The following is a 17,358-nucleotide window of genomic DNA, read 5'->3' as shown; positions in this document are numbered from 1 at the left end:
AAAAATAAAGTAGTAATTTTAAATGTCCTGGGAAAGAGAGTTGAAACTTGGCAGTTTCTTTTGCATGCCGGTTGAGAGAATCGCCTTTCTTCTGTCACGGGTACCATAGCACTGCGTCCTGAGCCAGCAGCGTGCTGAGGTGGTGTGCCCAGAGTCCGATTGTCATAAAGGATCACGCATCAGGTTCATCTCAACATGCAGGGAGTCTCCCCGAGGCTAATTTTATGGTTTTCATCCAGGGTGTCACTTTATGTGACTTTTGGATTAACGTATGTGTCTTTATGTTCAAAGGTTGTAACCACGTGTATTTCCTTTGCAGGGTACGAGTGCCAAGTGAGTTGCCTCTGACATAGGGAATATCGTCAGCACTTTATTAGTGATGGATACTGAGAAGAAGCCGGAGAACGACGAGGATGAAGATGTAAACAAAGCAGCAGCAGACGCGAGCGACGTTTCATCCTGTCTTGTGGGCTGTGGGCCCGTGTCAGATGCCATAGCACATTCCTCTGCGAACTCCACAAGCAAAAGGGGCTTTTCAGACTCATCAAACTCGGACAGTGCCGTTTTGGAGGAAGACGGAGATAAACATGCTTCCAAGCGAATGAAATTAGCAGCGGTGGAGCCCCTCAGGTCTGCAGGAGAAGGTGTTCGTGGGTTAGAAACGTCCCAGAGCTCAGTCCCAGGAGTGGGTGTGCCGTCAAATGAGACAGGGAAGGTGCCCTCCCTGAACGACTGTTCAGATGGCGACGCACGTCTTCCCTCCACCTTCTCCCCTCTCTGCAGTTTTAGCATTGTTGATGCTGTTTCTCTGAAAACAGACACTGAAAAAAAGTCTGCTCAGGAAATGGTTTCCCTTGACCAGGAAAGAGAATCCTCTTTTCCCACGAAAGAGATCAGTGTTAGTTGTACCATTGGAAATGCAGATTCAGTTCTCAAGTGCAACGCATGTGATCGTTTGTTTTCATCTTGCTCTGATTTGGAAAAGCACGCTGCATGTCACACGCAACAGTCTAAGGAGCACGCCTGCTGCCACTGCGGCCACCAAGCAGAGAGCAGCGCAGCATTGCAGACGCACGTGACACAGACGCACGGGCCACAGAAAGTCTTTTCTTGTGATCTCTGTGGCTTTCAGTGTGTGGAAGAAAACCTTTTGGATGCACATTGTCTTGGCAAAACACATCTCCGGCGTCAGAATCTTGCTGCTCGTGGAGGATTTGTACAGATCTTAACAAAAGAACCTTTTCCTAAGAAACCATGTACCATCGGAACAAAAAATGTCCGCGCAAAACCAAGAGCTTCTAAACCAATAGCAAAGAATAGTGAGTCAAAAGGCCTAAGAAGCACTGGAAGCAAATTGAAAGATTTCAGAGGAAGCATTTCTAAACAAAGTGGAAGTAGCAGTCAGCTTTTTGTTGAAATGATGCCATCCAGGAATACTTTGTCAGAAAAAGTAGAGATTGTTGAAGAAAATGTAACTTCCCTTGGTATAGCTGGAAATGCTGAAAGCCAGGGTAAAAATTTAGGAGCTTTAGTCACCTCAGAGGGTCTCTTAGATAAATTGGAATCTACCAAAAATACCCTACAGACAGCACACGGTGTTGGTTCAAGCCTGAGACCAAGACCGGAGCGACATGTTCTCGTGTTGGGTGACAGCTTCCGACGGTGGAGTGGCACCTTCGCCTTAAAAGGCCAAGCAAAGAAAAGGTTGAATTTGTTAGGAATTAATAAAAGAGGCGCTGGTGAGACTCAGAAGATGTATGTGAAACACTTTAGACCACAGATAAAAGCAGGAGATGCAGAATCTGCACCTAAACACGGAGCTACGAGTGGCGGTGTCCACAGTCTGGGCCTGCCTTCCTCAGAAGCCCAGGACCCGAAGCAGGACGCAAGGGACGCCCACAGCATGTGTTCCTTTGAGCCTCCGACCATGAGGGCAGCCTCTGACCACCAGACGGTGTGTCCTTGTACAGACTGTGGTCAGGTAGCCACAAGTAGGACAGAGTTGGAAATGCATGTGCAAAGGTGCCACGCAACAGAGGTGAAATTTCGCTGCCAAACATGTGGGTTTTCCAGCGTGTCGCGGGGGGACTTGGACGAGCATTTGCACAATCAGCAGCATCAGCAAACCGCGTCTGTCCTCAGCTGTCAGTGTTGTCCGTTTGTTTCCTGGAATGAAAGGGACCTTAGAGAGCACATGAAGGAAGAACACCGTATGGGCTTTCTGTGCACTGCTTGTCAGCTGTTCTTCGCGTCTGAGAAGGACATGGAGGAACATGTGGCCACTGAGAAGCACGTGCGCTTATTGGTTCAGCCAAAGACTTGTCAACCATTTAACACTGACTTGGTTTTACAGACTTTACCCTTGAGTACTTTAGAATCAGAAAACACAGAAGAGTCTATGAGCGAGTCAGGAAAAGCAGCTCAGGAAGCAACGGCCAAGTCCCGGGCCAGCCATGGGAATGAGGGAAGGCATTCCAGCAGGCCGCAGTTTCAGTGTAAGAAGTGTTTTTATAAAACAAGGTCGTCCACTGTCCTCACGAGGCACATAAAGCTGCGGCATGGTCAAGACTATCACTTTCTTTGTAAAGCATGTAATCTGTATTCATTGAGCAAAGAAGGAATGGAGAAACACATTAAGAGAAGCAAGCACCTTGAAAATGCCAAGAAAAATAACATCGGCTTAAGCTTTGAAGAATGTATTGAAAGGGTGTGTATAGGTGCAAATGACAAAAAAGAAGAGCTCAGCGCCTCCGGCGGTGGGAGGACAGAAGGCCATCTAGCCGGTGTGCAGTTACAGGAGTGTTCCTCTCTTGACAAGGGCACGTTCACTGCCAAGGAGCCGGCGCAGCCTGGTACAATCGCCAAAGACGACGAACTAGCTTTGAGCGCCACTCCGAAGAGAGGGCGACCGAAAGGTGCTGTCTCACGGACGTGCTCACACTGTGGCCTTTTGGCCTCTAGTATTACAAACTTGACTGTTCACATTAGACGGAAGCACAGTCACCAGTATAGCTACCTATGCAAAGTGTGTAAGTATTACACCGTAACTAAGGGGGACATGGAACGGCACTGTGCCACCAAGAAACATAAAGGACGTGTAGGAGTAGAAGCAAGCGGAAAGCAAAGTGCAGATATCATTGTTGGGCCCGAAGGCGGTCACCGTGAAGCCTGTGGAGGGAACGCCCGTGCAGCAGTGGCAGGTGAACGTGCTGACCCGTCAGCTGAGTCGGGGCCCTTGATGGCAGGAAAGCCCGGGGAAGAGCAGGGCAGCCCCGCTGAGGTTGCGCTCGACAGTGGTTTTCATTGTGCAGATGGGGAGGCTAGCAGGCGCCTTCCTGAGAAAAAGGAACAAGTTTCTCTAGACCCAGAGGACCTGATGCAACAGGGGGATGCCTGCTCCCAGAGCGATGTCACGACTACAGGTGACAATAAATGTGCCCACTGTGAGTTTCATGCTCACTCTTCTGCTTCTCTGGAACTGCACGTGAAACGGAAACACACAAGAGAGTTTGCGTTTTATTGCATGGCGTGTGATTACTATGCCGTGACTCATCGAGAGATGACGAGGCACGCGGCCACAGAGAAGCACAAGGTGAAACGGCATTCTTACCTGCACTCTTCTAATGCAGAGGCGGGTTCTGCAGAAATGTCCCCAAACATTGTTCCTGAGGAGCAGCACCCACAAAGTCCTGAGGAATTTCCAGTCATTTCAGACCAACCACCAGAAACTCTTAAATCTAGAAATACTACTGATTGTTCAATTTTAGGTGATAATATTAATTTAGACGTGTCCAAAGTACTCTGTGCTCCTGACACTGTAGAAGTTGAGACTGAGGAAGAATCCAGTCTCAGTGGAGAGCATTCCTTTTGTGAAACTTTCCAACAGCCCCTCGCTAAGGATCCAGTTAGGAAACCTGAGGAAATGGTGTCCCTTAATATTTCCTCTACTTATGGCTCCCCGTGCAAATTTCAGAATGAGAATTCAGGAAGCTCAGCTTTGAATTACGAGACAGCAAAGAAAAGCCACGATCAGGTGAGTGGCACCGGTGATCCAAATACACACTGTGAGAGCGATGGAGGAAACGTCGGGGACGTGGCAGGTGAGGTCCTTGGCAGGCATGGAGGCCCCTGCGTCCCCAGTGGAGCGCACTCCGCAGACAGCACGATGCGTGCTGTGGTGCAAGTGGCAGGAGGACAGCTACACCCCGACAGCAGTGACCATGATGACAAAGCTGGAAATGTGCAGACTTCAGGGGATTTGAAAGATGTGCGAGGCGATCCCGTTCTGGAAAATAAGGACATTCTGATGAATTCACAACATGAAACTGAAATTATTTTGGAAGAAGACGGTCTCGCTTCTGACAGCACAGTGGAGAGTAACGGTGTTTACGGAACTATAATCAGCATCGATGAGAAAGGACAGGCCATGTACAGTTTGGGCCGGTTTGATTCTTCCATAATAAGAATAAAGAATCCGGAAGATGGTGAACTGATAGACCAGCCTGAAGAGGGTGTGGAATCCGCGCGCGTGAGGCTCAGTGAGTCGTCCCTCAAAGACTGTGCTCACGGGATGAAGAAGAAGAGACCCGAAGGCAGCCCGTTCGGGGAGTCCACACGCATCCGCTGCGACGACTGCGGCTTCTTGGCGGACGGCTTGAGTGGACTGAACGTCCACATAGCCATGAAGCATCCCACGAAGGAGAAGCACTTCCACTGCCTGCTGTGTGGGAAGTCCTTCTACACGGAGAGCAACCTGCACCAGCACCTGGCCAGCGCGGGCCACCTGAGGAACGAGCAGGCCAGCGTGGAGGAGCTTCCGGAGGGCGGCGCCACCTTCAAGTGTGTCAAGTGCACGGAGCCCTTTGACTCGGAGCAGAGTTTGTTCCTGCACATCAAAGGGCAGCACGAAGAGCTGCTGCGGGAGGTGAACAAGTACATAGTGGAGGACACCGAGCAGATCAACCGCGAGAGAGAGGAGAACCAGGGAAACGTGTGCAAGTATTGTGGCAAGATGTGTCGGAGCAGCAACTCCATGGCGTTTCTGGCCCACATTCGCACTCACACAGGTACGTGACCTGCCGCACGCCTGTGCTCACCTGTGCGTGCAGACGGGTGGGAAGCAGCGCACGCCCTCCCGCCTGTGCCCGGAGTCCTACCCGGAGTCTGAGGAGCACTTGCCGGCTGGCCCTCATCAGCCCCTTCCCTGCGGGCGCCGCTGGGTAGGGCTCTGGGCTGCGGCCCGTGGTTTCTAAAGGCAGCTGCACCTCAGGGATCCCAAAGGCAGGCTCCTGACATTTCTTTCTGTTTCACCACAGCCCAGACCCTCTGATGCCGTTGTTAAAACCCCCTCTCAGCTTTTCAGATGCCTCTGAGTCCTAATTGTTTGGTTTTCCCCGGTGTCTATTAAGTGGCACTTGGGGATTCAGAGGACATAATAAATAGCTTTTGAGGAATGGGATAGTAAACATTTTCTTGCAATTTGAGGGATTTAAAAATATTCACTGCCGGAGAGTTTATATCCGAATGTGGAACTCCCAGCCAGCGAGATTCTCCTTTCAAGGAGGCACGTTAGTCAGTGCTTTTCCAAGTCGGTATGCGTGGGGATTTGGTTTTCGCAGAGGTAGTAGCGCCTGATTTCGTTTCTGTGCTCTGTCACATACAGTGTTCCATTTTAATGTTTAATTTTAGGTGGAAATTTTTTTAAAAACTTTTTTTTTGGTGGAAAATGCATAAGCCACTGTTCTAAATTTATGTAAAAATTCACTGCACTGTTTCTATAAACCTGCCATACATTCTTTATTTTAAATAGACAGCTTTTCTAAATCATTGGGCTCTGCTTAGACAAGTTCTGTCTCCATGGTTGAATTTATGAGTGGATTTGAATAATAAATTCACATTTCAATGAACATATTTTCATTAAAACTGTAAGGTTTATTTTACTGTACTTTTAAATAATGGCTTATTATTAAAGCTATACTTTAAATTCATGCAGTTTTTGAAACTTTGTGCATCGTTACAAGGAGGAAGACAAAAGAGTAGGGAACATTATTAATCGAGTTAGGTGATTAAAGATAGATAAAAGTTGTTCGTTGACGGTGCTCCCAGGGCAGCCTGTGTAAGGGAAGCTTGGTAAATAGCAGCGCTGTTCCTCTCGCCTGGCTTCCCGCGCAGTACAGCCACTGCTGGGGGACAGGTCCAGAGACGTGTTTGCTGGCTTTGTGACACCTCTGTTGGGACTGTGCTGCAGCTCACTTTCTGAAATGACATGGTTTTAGGAATCAGGCTTGTTCACACGTGCAGAAAATACGTACTTTCTTAATATGCCCTCTTAAGGCAGATAAAATGGAATAAAACTAAGGAAGATGCTAATGGAGCCCTTTTTAGAATTCTTTATGCAACTGTCTGGTCAAGACATGTTGCTTATAATTGATGTGTCCATTACTTGAATTCTCTTGTAATTATAGTCAATAAGTCTTGTAAATGTGTTAAAGCTCACTAAAAGCATACAAATTCAAGAACAGAGTAAGGCTAATAATTTAAAATAATCAATGTAGGCATTTCAGCACTTAATTTCCCTTGTGTGTTGATAGCTGATCATTCTTAATCCATTAAGATTTATTTAGTCGTTTACAATGCAAAATAGGTTTGCACTGGTCACTTGTGCCATTTGAAAATGTCCACCAGGTTAAGTGCAGAATGTAGTCCATTAGTCTTCCTTGACTATATGTATTAATTGCATTTAAAATCAAGTTAATGTGGATGTGAAAGTGAGGTAACTATCAATATGTGACAAAGTAACCCTACTTATATAAGTTACATCATTGATTGTAACATTTAGTAAAAGTTCGCATACTTTTTAACGTTTTATGTCGGGCTGACCAGCAAGTACATTTTTGTGGAGTTCTGAGGTGCCGCAGGACACTGCCAGTCTACCCTTCAGGTTTGCAAGTCATTTTTTTGGGGGAAGTTGCTCTCCAGGTTTTCACTCCAAGTTCTTTTCTTGGCCCATCTGAAAATGAATTGCTTTTCTGAGACTTTGGTTCTGTCCATGAAATAGTAATGTGGGGGACTTTTATTAATGGTTAACTGGAAAAGCCTTACTCTTCCAATCTCTGTTTTCATATTTTGTGATTTACTATATGTTTTATGTAACCTTTTCTCCCCATCCTTAGCACAATAAAAGCAGCACTGTAAGAAATAAATGAATTTGGGTTATCAAGAATTGTAGGAAGAAAGCACCCCCGAGTTTTTCTGTGTGTTTGCTGGTAGGAAGCCGTCAGCATGACCAGAAAGGGCAGTGTCTCCTTCCCAGTGCGGCGTAGTCCAAAAAAGTGTTGTTTCCTCTCGGCATCCTTCTGTTAGTTAGAGCTTCCCTTTACTTTACATTGGAAGATGGCATTAAGCTAGAAGACTGTCTGAAGCCCATCATTTCATGTTCACAGTGCGCCGGTCTCGTGTGCTATTTGAAAGTGTGCACGTGGGGAGACGGGGAGTTGTGTGACTTCACAGAGAAATTGCCAGGTTAGGGCCGGTAGTGTTTGTAACTTACCGTTTCCCCGAAAATCAGACCTAGACGGACCATCAGCTCTAATGTGTCTTTTGGAGCAAAAATTAATGAGGCCCGGTATTATATTATATTATAAGACCCAGTCTTATAGTAAAATAAGACTGGGTTTATTATAGTAAAATAAGACTGGGTCTTACATTAGTTTTTGGTCTAAAACACACAATAGAGCTAATTGTCTGGCTAGGCCTTATTTTCGGGGAAACACGGTATTATGTGACAGTTCAGAAGCTGAGTCAGCTTGAGAAGAGATGGGTTAGGGGTTCGTTTGTCGAGTGTAAGAGAGAGAACATGGGGCTTACGTGGTCTGCGGCTCCCTCTCAGAGCCCTGCACACAGTTGGCTCCCAGTGTTACTTGTGCTGAATGAATGAAGTTCAGTGTGTCGGGAGGAGCGTGAAATTCAGGCTGTAGTTCAGAGGCGTTAGATGACGGATAGCATACGTCTTCCTTGATTCTGTGGGACCTAAAGTTTTATTAATTGTCAACTGTTGATGTCACACCTGTGTGTGCGTAGCGGTCAGCAGTGACTGACGTTGGGGTGGCCTGTGGAGGTCAGTCAGAGACCTAGTTGTTAACGTCTCGGGAATTCTGGGGGTGACATTGGAAGGTGCCAGGAAGCCAGAGAGCCTCTTTCGTTTTGCCCTTTCAAAACACCTCACAAGCCGAATTGAAAGACAAAAACACCGCTTGGGATGCTGTCCCAAGGAATGGAACTATTTAAAATATTATTGATAGTTCATAATAATAACAATACCCCTGAGAGAGAGACAATTTTAGAAATATGTGGTTTTACCAAATTTGCTTTATAAACACTGACTGGATTCATTTTGGGTTGTGCATAGCAAGCTTAAACGTGGAAACATTATCAGTTAGGAAAAAAGGGACACATTTATTTTTTTTCTTGTACCGAAAAGTATTACCTGTAGTCCTCTAGCATTTGAATTTTTATGGCACAGAAAGGAGATGTTTATACAGTCGACTCTGAATATAAGACCAGAAAAATAGCCAGGGCCTCAGGGATTTCTACATGAAAGCAGCCCACCAGGTAACTCACGAATGTGTTGTTAGCACTCTAGCTTTGATCGCTGAAACCTGGAGGAACCAGGTGTCTCACCTAGGAGCCACACACAGCTCACTGAAAACACAGAAGGTCTGAACCTGGCCCCTGGCGGCACCTGCGGCCCACGGGCAGGATGTCATCACAGTGGCAGTGCAGTGTGAGCGAGGTGGAAACTTCCACTCCCAGCGTAGGTCTTTCAGATCCTCTCACCAACTTGTAACACAAATGTTCTGAGGGCTTTATCTTCTTTGTTCGGAGTCTTGGTGTTATTGTTAATTAATAATTTCCTAATTACCTTATTATCTTTAATGCATTTTAATTGCAAGTACAGGTAAATTGGTTCTGCTCACTCTTTTCTAAGTCCCTTTATAGAGGTCTGTGTCGAGACAAAATGTTTCAAAGCAGTGATAGGCTTAGTTTTATCAGAATCATTTAAATAAACTGTAGTTTCTAATGTGATTGATAGAATGTGATTGCTGTAAGCTGCAGTCTCAACTTGCTTTTGACATTTAAACATACAAAGCTGACTAGATAGAACCATTCAGATGCTAAGTATATTTTACATCTACTTCCAACAGTGGAAATGGAGGCATTAAGAGCTCTGGCTTCATTGTCATTGAACTGTGAAATATTCAACCTTCCCTGCCTGTGCTTGGTACTGTTGGCTTTTTTATTTCTGTTAGAAGATTAAAATTAAATGCTTCACTTTTTTTGTCAGCTTTTGGGAATTAAATTGAAATTTAAGACTCTCAAATTTTTTACTGAGTGCTTCAATTTCAACAAAGTATTCTTGGAGGATTTTTTTTTTTTTTTTCCAAGGGCACTGCACAAAGGTTCATTGATCAAATATGATTTATTGCAATTTTTTTATTTGAGCTCTTTTTGTATATTTATTAAAGTTCACATATTTCATATTCTGTCTAACCGTATTAGAAGAGGTATTTCAGCAAATAGGCACTAAACATGATATGAAAAATCTGGAATCATGTACTGATTTTAAACTGATTTTTATGATTTTGATTGATTGATTTGAACCTTTAGTGGTTAGTGAATCAGAAAATGGTATATCCATATTGCACCTTAAAAAGTGTTGCTTCTCATTAAGGTGAGTACTTATGTATTAGTAACTATGTTGCAGTTACAATCTGTTACAATCTGTTACTGACACTAAGTTTGTCCACTCAGAAATCTGTTCTCTCATTAAGTGTAGGTTGATCTTATTTCTTTATGAAATAAAAACACATTTATTGGTACTATGCTTTTCATGTTGAAATATTTGTTCTTGAAATCAATAATAATCAAACCAAAATGTTAGTACTTCTGGTTTGTAGAATCATCACAGATTTTTACTATAAAATGATCATAAAAACAAATAATTTATCCACCATATATTCTTACATTGAATGCTATTAAAATAGTAATATAATGAATTATTTGGAGTAAATGTCAGAAAAAATCTAAAATACCATCATTAATGCAAATAAATTCAAAGCGGCAGAAATATGAGGAAATGAGGTGGCCACAAAGAAGTTTATTTGATGATAAATATGCTTTTAAAATATCAGCTACTCTATGCATTTATGTTTTTTAAATGTTTCATTTTAAATGTTGAATGACTTTCAAAGATATTTTTGTGAATTGTAAGAGAACATTTAAGATTATTTAGCTCATCTCAGCTGCTTAGTGCTGCTGGATTGTATTACTTTGGACTTAAAAATCTTACAAATGTTACTGAAAGTTAGGAACCCTCACTGAAACATTAGAGTCATCTTGGGGGAATAATTATAGAAGGCAGGTCTTTTCAAGTTAGAAAGGAATGCAAGTGTTCCATTTTGGAGACAGAAATTTGTGATTAGATTAAAAGTGTGATTTAAGATCTAAGCCTCTTTGTAAACTATCAATAATGTGTTATTCAAATTCAAATCATATTTTATGTTAAATTTACTTAGGATCAAAACCATTCAAGTGCAAGATATGCCATTTTGCAACAGCTCAGCTTGGCGATGCCAGAAACCATGTGAAAAGGCACCTTGGGATGAGGGAGTACAAGTGTCACGTCTGTGGGTGAGTAAATGGAGACCCTCTGCCGCGCTGAGCCAGGAAGCCTGTGCAGGGTAGCCGCTGTCTCAGAACCCAAGACGGGTGTGAGTAAGAGTGGCTCAAATTATGCAGGCACACCCTCCTTCCTATTGTTATGGTGACTTCCCTAAACGCAGTTATGACATTCTTCTCCCACTTCTAATCCTGTGCTGAAGATGAGCAATTTTATGGGCTACAAGGTCAATTTGAACCTATAATCTGTAAATTGACTAAATTATAGGATGTTCATTCACATTGCCAGAGAGAACTGTAAATTCCATTTAAAGACATGAAAAATACATAATATAGCTTTAGGAGCATATATGGATGTTGTTTTACTTTTGCTGTACCGCTTTAATTTTAATCACCTCAATGGCTCTTTGGATCTGTTGGACATATTCTATAAGGAAAAAAGCTGAAAGAGATGTCATTTCGAATAACGGTTACTGATTATTGTGGGCATAAAGCTTTAAAAATGTGTATAATGTAAACTTCATTTCAAAACTTTAAAAAAATTTTTTTATTAGTTAATGGCTGTTTCCTCTAAGGAATCATTCACAGTGTTTAATTGTCACTCAAATGTGTTGAATTTCATAGGAAGCACTGAGATACCTTAAAGCAAAAGTAATTTATTTAGCAGAAATGCTTAAAAGGTTTTAAAATGCCATGACATCTACGGTATATCAGGGCCTTCAGAGGTGGATTTTAATACCCTACTTCTGATTAAAAATATATTTTAATGTTATTATGCTAGAGAAATTAATTAATAAGTGCATTGTATAAAAACACTTTATGTGAAATCTGAGAAACCTGAAATTCTTATGTCTAATTCACAAAATACTGCAATTTCAATTAAATTATATACTATGCTCATGTTATATTAGAGTTACTTTTTTATTGGAAGATTCTTCTGGTTGGCATTACCATGTAAATATAAATATCTTTTAAGTCAAAAACAGGTTCTTTTTTTTTCTTGGACAATACACTTCATCCTGGGATGCAGTTGTGTTTTTTGACCCTTAAGAGAGTTTTACAAATAACTTTGCAAGCAATTTGATTAACCATGGTCTGTGATTTATTCATTGGCAGAACTGATGGTTCAGTGACTTGCAGCGAAAGTAAATGAAGATGAACCTTTGCCCTAAAGCCCCCTGAAGATCAGTGGGAGAATGAGTTTTGTTGCTACTGATTTTAGCTTCAAGGGTCGAGTGCCAAATGGTTCATTTTAATTGCTCTGGGTCTTGGAATTTAAAAAGATATCTCATTTATTGTTTTTACCATATGAGTTATAGGAAAGAGGAAGGCCCTGACTCCAATGGAAATTTGCCATTACTGGGCAATGAGCAGTTTCTTCCTCATTTCTGCAAAATAAGTCAACACACTCTGTTATTAGAAATCAAATTCCATCCATTTTTCTTAGGATTACTAAGACCCTGGAAGCGTTTTCAGAGAACAGTTGTAGTTTCAGAGACACATGTAGTATCAAAAGCGTCACGTGACCGACGGGCATTGATTGTGTAGTTTGAACAGCGCACGCTTTGCATAGCTCAGTGCTTGACCACGTACAACTGAGGTGTCGCACTAGTGGTTTACATGTTTGGTTCCCAAGATAAAGACTTATAAATACACATAGATATACTGAGTTTTATGCTGCTGGCATAGAGGTCTACACGTGTATGTGTGCATAGAAGAAGCAGTCTAGATTCCAAAATTGTATCTCTTAGAATTATGGTAGCCATTGAATTTTATTTGACTGTGAAATGATAGAACTCTTAATTTTTTTAAGTGAAATTTGATTTAAAAGTTACGTAACAATAGTTTGTACAGGGTAGGTATTTTCACAGTGCAGCTAAAAGTTCTGAAGAATTGCAGTAAACTGAAAAATGCCTATTGATCTTTGTGGTCGAAACAGAACAATAGTGAGTCAGATGCCCTTTAATGTTAAAGAAAAGGTGTCAGAGGCTGTTTGTGTGTTTCAAAGGGATGGGGCGGTTTGTAGGTTCAAAGGAGAGTGGAAAGCATTGAACCACGTGAGGAAGGCTTGGCGTTCATGGTGGCAGTGGAGAGCATGGGTACATTAACGTCACTGACAATGTCAATTCATTATCATTGATGGCTAAATAATCTTCGAAATGCCCAGTGGACCTATTAGTTCCCGAACATAAGCAGCTCATGCTGCATTTCTTCATTAGCTTTAATTGCTATCAATTTTACCTTTTAAAAAATCACGCCTTGAAAGGTGAAGTGATCTTTCAGGAACATTAACTCTATAATTTTGTCACAAATAGAAGGTCCTGTACTGTTTTCTTTTTTGCAGTACTTACTGTCTCTTTCAGAACTCGATTCATAACCTCTTCATTATTTGAGTTGTAGGAAACTGTTTTTCAAATAGTTCTGATTAATAGTATATAAAAATAGGGAGGCAGGCACATTTTAACAGTGAAATGATCACACTGTTCATTTTTTTAGTAACCCCTCGGCTTTCTTTTGAAAAAACCTAGTATTTTAGGGTGAAATAGATGGAAACAACAAACACCGCATTTTGTTGAATGGAGCTCAGTATGAGTGTGTCAGATTATTTGTGATTGATGGACTGCTTTTTCGTAGCTTTATGTATCTTTTTAGAAGAAGACGGGAGATGCTCATCCAATCTATAGCTTACGTTTTTTCCTAAGGCTTAGTTCAAAGGTTGTACATTGGCTACTCTGTTAACAAAAACTGCCTTTTAAGCTTTTAATTTCAGTTGTTTGGATCTACGCTGATTTTCTTTGAATCTTTAAGCTAAATTTTAAGATATCTTTTCCTCCTATTGGCAAATCTTAGCTACAGTAGATTGTGGATTTAAGTTAGTTTGACAAGAGAAGCTGAATGTGTTAGATGTCTGATTCCTGTTAGGTAGCTAGGATTCAGAATTCAGGATTTAAGTTTTGTTTACCTATGGTTTAGATTTTCATGTTACAGTGAAAATTTCAAAAATGTATTGCTTTACACTTCCTGTTTTAAGAACATGTTATAGATAACTTCATTTAAAAGCCTTTTATTTTACTTTCACTTTTAGGAGGAGCAATTTTTGAATAGTACTGTTTCTTAATGTTTTGCTTACGTCTGAGTATGATCTCGAGAAATTTTGTAGAATGTAGGTGTATTTATATATACTTGATGGATACTTAGCATGAAAATGTGCTATGGGTCTGACGTAGGGCTTAGTGAGGGAGAAAATGCCAAGTGATCGAAGCGTTCCTATGCATATGTTAATAATTTTGTTGGGAACATATGTTTAAAAAGAGGTTAAGGACATATTTTTACTAAATCCATGATCTGTACCTTTTGTTTTTTCCGTAGTCAAGAACTTGCAAATCTCAATGGCTTAAAAAAGTCATTATAGACACTGTGTTTTGTTAAATTCATTTAAATATATTTAATACTCCCTATGTGTTTATATAATACTCTCAATACTAAATAGTATTTATGCAGGGCTATGGTTTAGTATACACCTAAATTAACATTCACTGCGTTTGTTGAACTCTGTAGTTTCATGAGATTGTTTATCTCAAGTTTATTGTCCCCACTCTACAGGTGGGAAACTTGAGATTAAAAGTATTTTTAGTGATGGACCACTGTTCCCTTCCTTTTAACTGTCCCTTTGCTTTCTCTGCTCTTTGTAATATCTGTTGTCTTGGTTACTGCCTTTCATTTGTACTGATTTTTTCCTCCCTAGGCTGTTCTCACTAGCGTGTAATAACTGTAACTTGTCTCCGTCCAGCCTCCAGCCCCTCTCCTTTTCTGCTTTTGCTCAGATTGACGTTCTTTTTTAAAAAATTGCTTGCACAGCGTTTTACTTTTCATATTCTGATATTCAGTCTCTTTTATTTGTGTCACTGTTTCACTCTTCTCATACTAACGCATAGTTTTAAATAATTTTATTATTTTCCCCATTGTTCTTTCTGTGTTGATAATTTATTGCACTTGAGTGGTTACAAATTGAACATGGTATAGTAAAGAGAAGTAAGTGCCTAAAAAAGTGAAGATTTTATTATCTTTTCATTAGGATGAGAGGGGTAAAATTGATCAACTTGAGTTATTGTTTTTTGTTTTTCATTACTATTACTAAAACAAACAAACAAAAAAGAGTTAGAAAACAGGAAGTAGCCTGTGATGTCAGTAACCCTAGAAGATGATACCTAACTTTTGGATGCCCTTCCTTATTTACAAAGACCCCAGTGTGCCTGATTTCGGGATTATGTTATTTTCAGATTGATTTCCTTATGTCTAGTTTTGAATCTTGTGGATGGAGTTAAATAGTTGAGTAGAACATACTTAATCAGGAGAGAAGAAGGGCATTTTCTAAATCTGTCACCTCTGGGTTCGTGAAAAAATTCTAGTCAGTTTCTATTTTGTATTAATGTGCTTTTGAACTGTTTATTCTTAGTTGGTGTAAGAAACCTTAAAAAAGTAGAAAGTTATTAATGCAGTAAAACACTTTTTTTTTTTTGCGTGTGTGGCATTACCTAGTTTTTGTGCATTGGAAGGGATCTCTGTGTAGATGATTATAATGTCACTTTCTGACCTTTGCAGCTTGAATAATTGTAAATCATTGCTTCATAACGTGTCAGAGAATGTCTGTACTAGGCAATTAAATGGCAGAATATAATAGACCAAATTATTGCCTGTCATGTTTTCAACAACACAGTTAGTATTTGAGTTACACTTAATCATTACGTGCATTAGCAACTTCATTGGAACCCAGCTTCAGGCTGAGCATGAAATACATTACATTATTTAAACCTCTAATGGTACAAGTCATTTATTTGTGTTGAAGTGTACAACATGCAGAGTTTCATAAAGCAAGGAACACTTGAGAGCTTAATTTATCCAAATCAAAGTCTAAATGCAGATAAACACAAGTGGCAAAAATTAGTAATTTTTATAGGCTGGAAATATTTAAAAATACATGGTTGTGGGTAATTGTAGGCAGCAGGAATAAATTAAAATCACTATTTTTAGTCTGCTCTGAGAACTAAAGCCGTGTATACCTAAATCATTAAAAGCACCACGGAATTGCATTTTTAGCTGAACAATTAATTACACCCATCATATCTACAGATGCATCCAAATAAAGTAAGTATTTGGTTCAGCTGGTAGTTTTGGTCAAGGAGATATAGATAGAAAAAATTGGCTTTATATTGTGGCACGAATTATGCTATAATAATAAAAGTGCAGCATCTCTCATTTTTGTAAAAAAAATCTAAATTAACATTAAAATACTCTCATTATAAAGGGTGTGTTACATATTTTATCTGTGTAATATTTTAATGCATTTTGTTGAATGATATATTTTTGTCTTTAGTTTGAAATTTAAAAAACGGCACATAATGAATATTGTCTCTCTTCCTGTCAGTGAGGAGTACGAAACTAACAAAACTAACAAATTAATTGGTCATTTATTCCTCTGATGTTCAAGTCCTTGCAATACTGTTTAAATAGAAAACGGACATTGTTTTATATTTTTATATGCAAATCACTTTGTAATTTGAAAATCGAGCCGATTTCTCAGTTATAATTTTAAAAAACACGCTTTCTCAGACATGATCCAAGGGTGTTTTTCAATGAACGTTTCGTAAATCCCAGAGAGACCTGGGGGGACGTTCAGGTCAAGGGAGAAGAAACAGAAGAAGGTTGTCCCAAGCCTCTCCTCATGGGTCAAGGAGACCTTTCTCCCCACCGTACCCTGTTCTCTTTGTTTGTGGTAGTCTTGTCTTGAATTTTTGCCATGGAAGAGTGGGGCTGTAGACTTACCCCAAGGCAGGAAGTATGATCAACCTATACTAAAATGGAAGTGAAATACACATTGTCACTTCTTGGTGTTATAGTTGAAAATATTGGCCTGTGTCTCTAAGGTCTTTTCCAGTGAAAAAGTCATGTCTCAGTGACTTAAGTCATTTTGCTTTATTTTTATTTTAACATGGGCTCATGGTGACTTTAAAATCCTTGTGGGACCTCAGGATTCTTTAGCCCTCCTGGTCTCTACAGTGGGATATAGGAGGGTAGCCCCTCTCTTGGTTTCCTTTGCCTGTTCTGTGATTTTTTTATTTGTTAGTTTGTTTTCTCCCTCTCTCCTCCTGTTCATGTGTTTCTGAAAGTCCTTTACTTTCTCGAGGGATTTGCTCTTTGATTGTCCAAGACAGAATGAGAGGAGGTGTTAGCAATGTACGTGGGCAGGAAGCATAATCGCTGAGCCCTGTAGTCATTCATTTTCCCGTGGACAGGTTCTCACGAGTTTCCTCTTCATGCAGGCCGAGTGACCAGGTGGTGCAAGGGCCCTGTGGTCACATGCTCCACGCAGAAGAGGTTGGCAGAAAGGGAGATGCGCCACCAGAGTAGGAGCGAGGGATGGTGGTCCTTGGGGGGGGGGGGCGTATCTCACCTCCGCTCGGGACCATCCGGAAAGGCGTCCTTGAGAGGTTCCGTTTGAGTTGAGCCTTAAGGGGTGGGGAAGTATTCACAAGGCAGATTTGGACATTTTTAATAGAGGGAACAAAGAGCAGAAGTACCAAAGTGTGGAAAAGCACAGCATATTAAGAACCTCACAAGAAATTTCTGGAGTATAAATGGCGACATGGGGCGAAGTGGGAGATTTGTAAAATACTAAATAAA

General features: G+C 40.9%; 1 protein-coding gene across 3 annotated transcripts in view; it reads left to right on the top strand.

Annotated features, from left to right (window-relative positions):
- The window catches only part of ZNF407 (zinc finger protein 407), a 377,771-nt gene that overhangs the window by 20,935 nt on the left and 339,478 nt on the right, over positions 1-17,358 (top strand). For all 3 annotated transcript variants that reach the window (XM_019715496.2, XM_074339832.1, XM_019715504.2), the window contains exons 2-3: positions 320-5,066; positions 10,575-10,689. In XM_019715496.2, coding sequence (XP_019571055.2) covers positions 380-5,066; positions 10,575-10,689 — 4,802 coding nt within the window. In that variant the 5' untranslated portion in view covers positions 320-379. The remainder of the gene's footprint in view (positions 1-319; positions 5,067-10,574; positions 10,690-17,358) is intronic.

This window comes from Rhinolophus sinicus, linkage group LG09 (genome assembly GCF_036562045.2).
Source record: "Rhinolophus sinicus isolate RSC01 linkage group LG09, ASM3656204v1, whole genome shotgun sequence".
NCBI classification, from domain to species: domain Eukaryota; kingdom Metazoa; phylum Chordata; class Mammalia; order Chiroptera; family Rhinolophidae; genus Rhinolophus; species Rhinolophus sinicus.
This window is presented reverse-complemented; position numbering and strand designations above follow the sequence as displayed.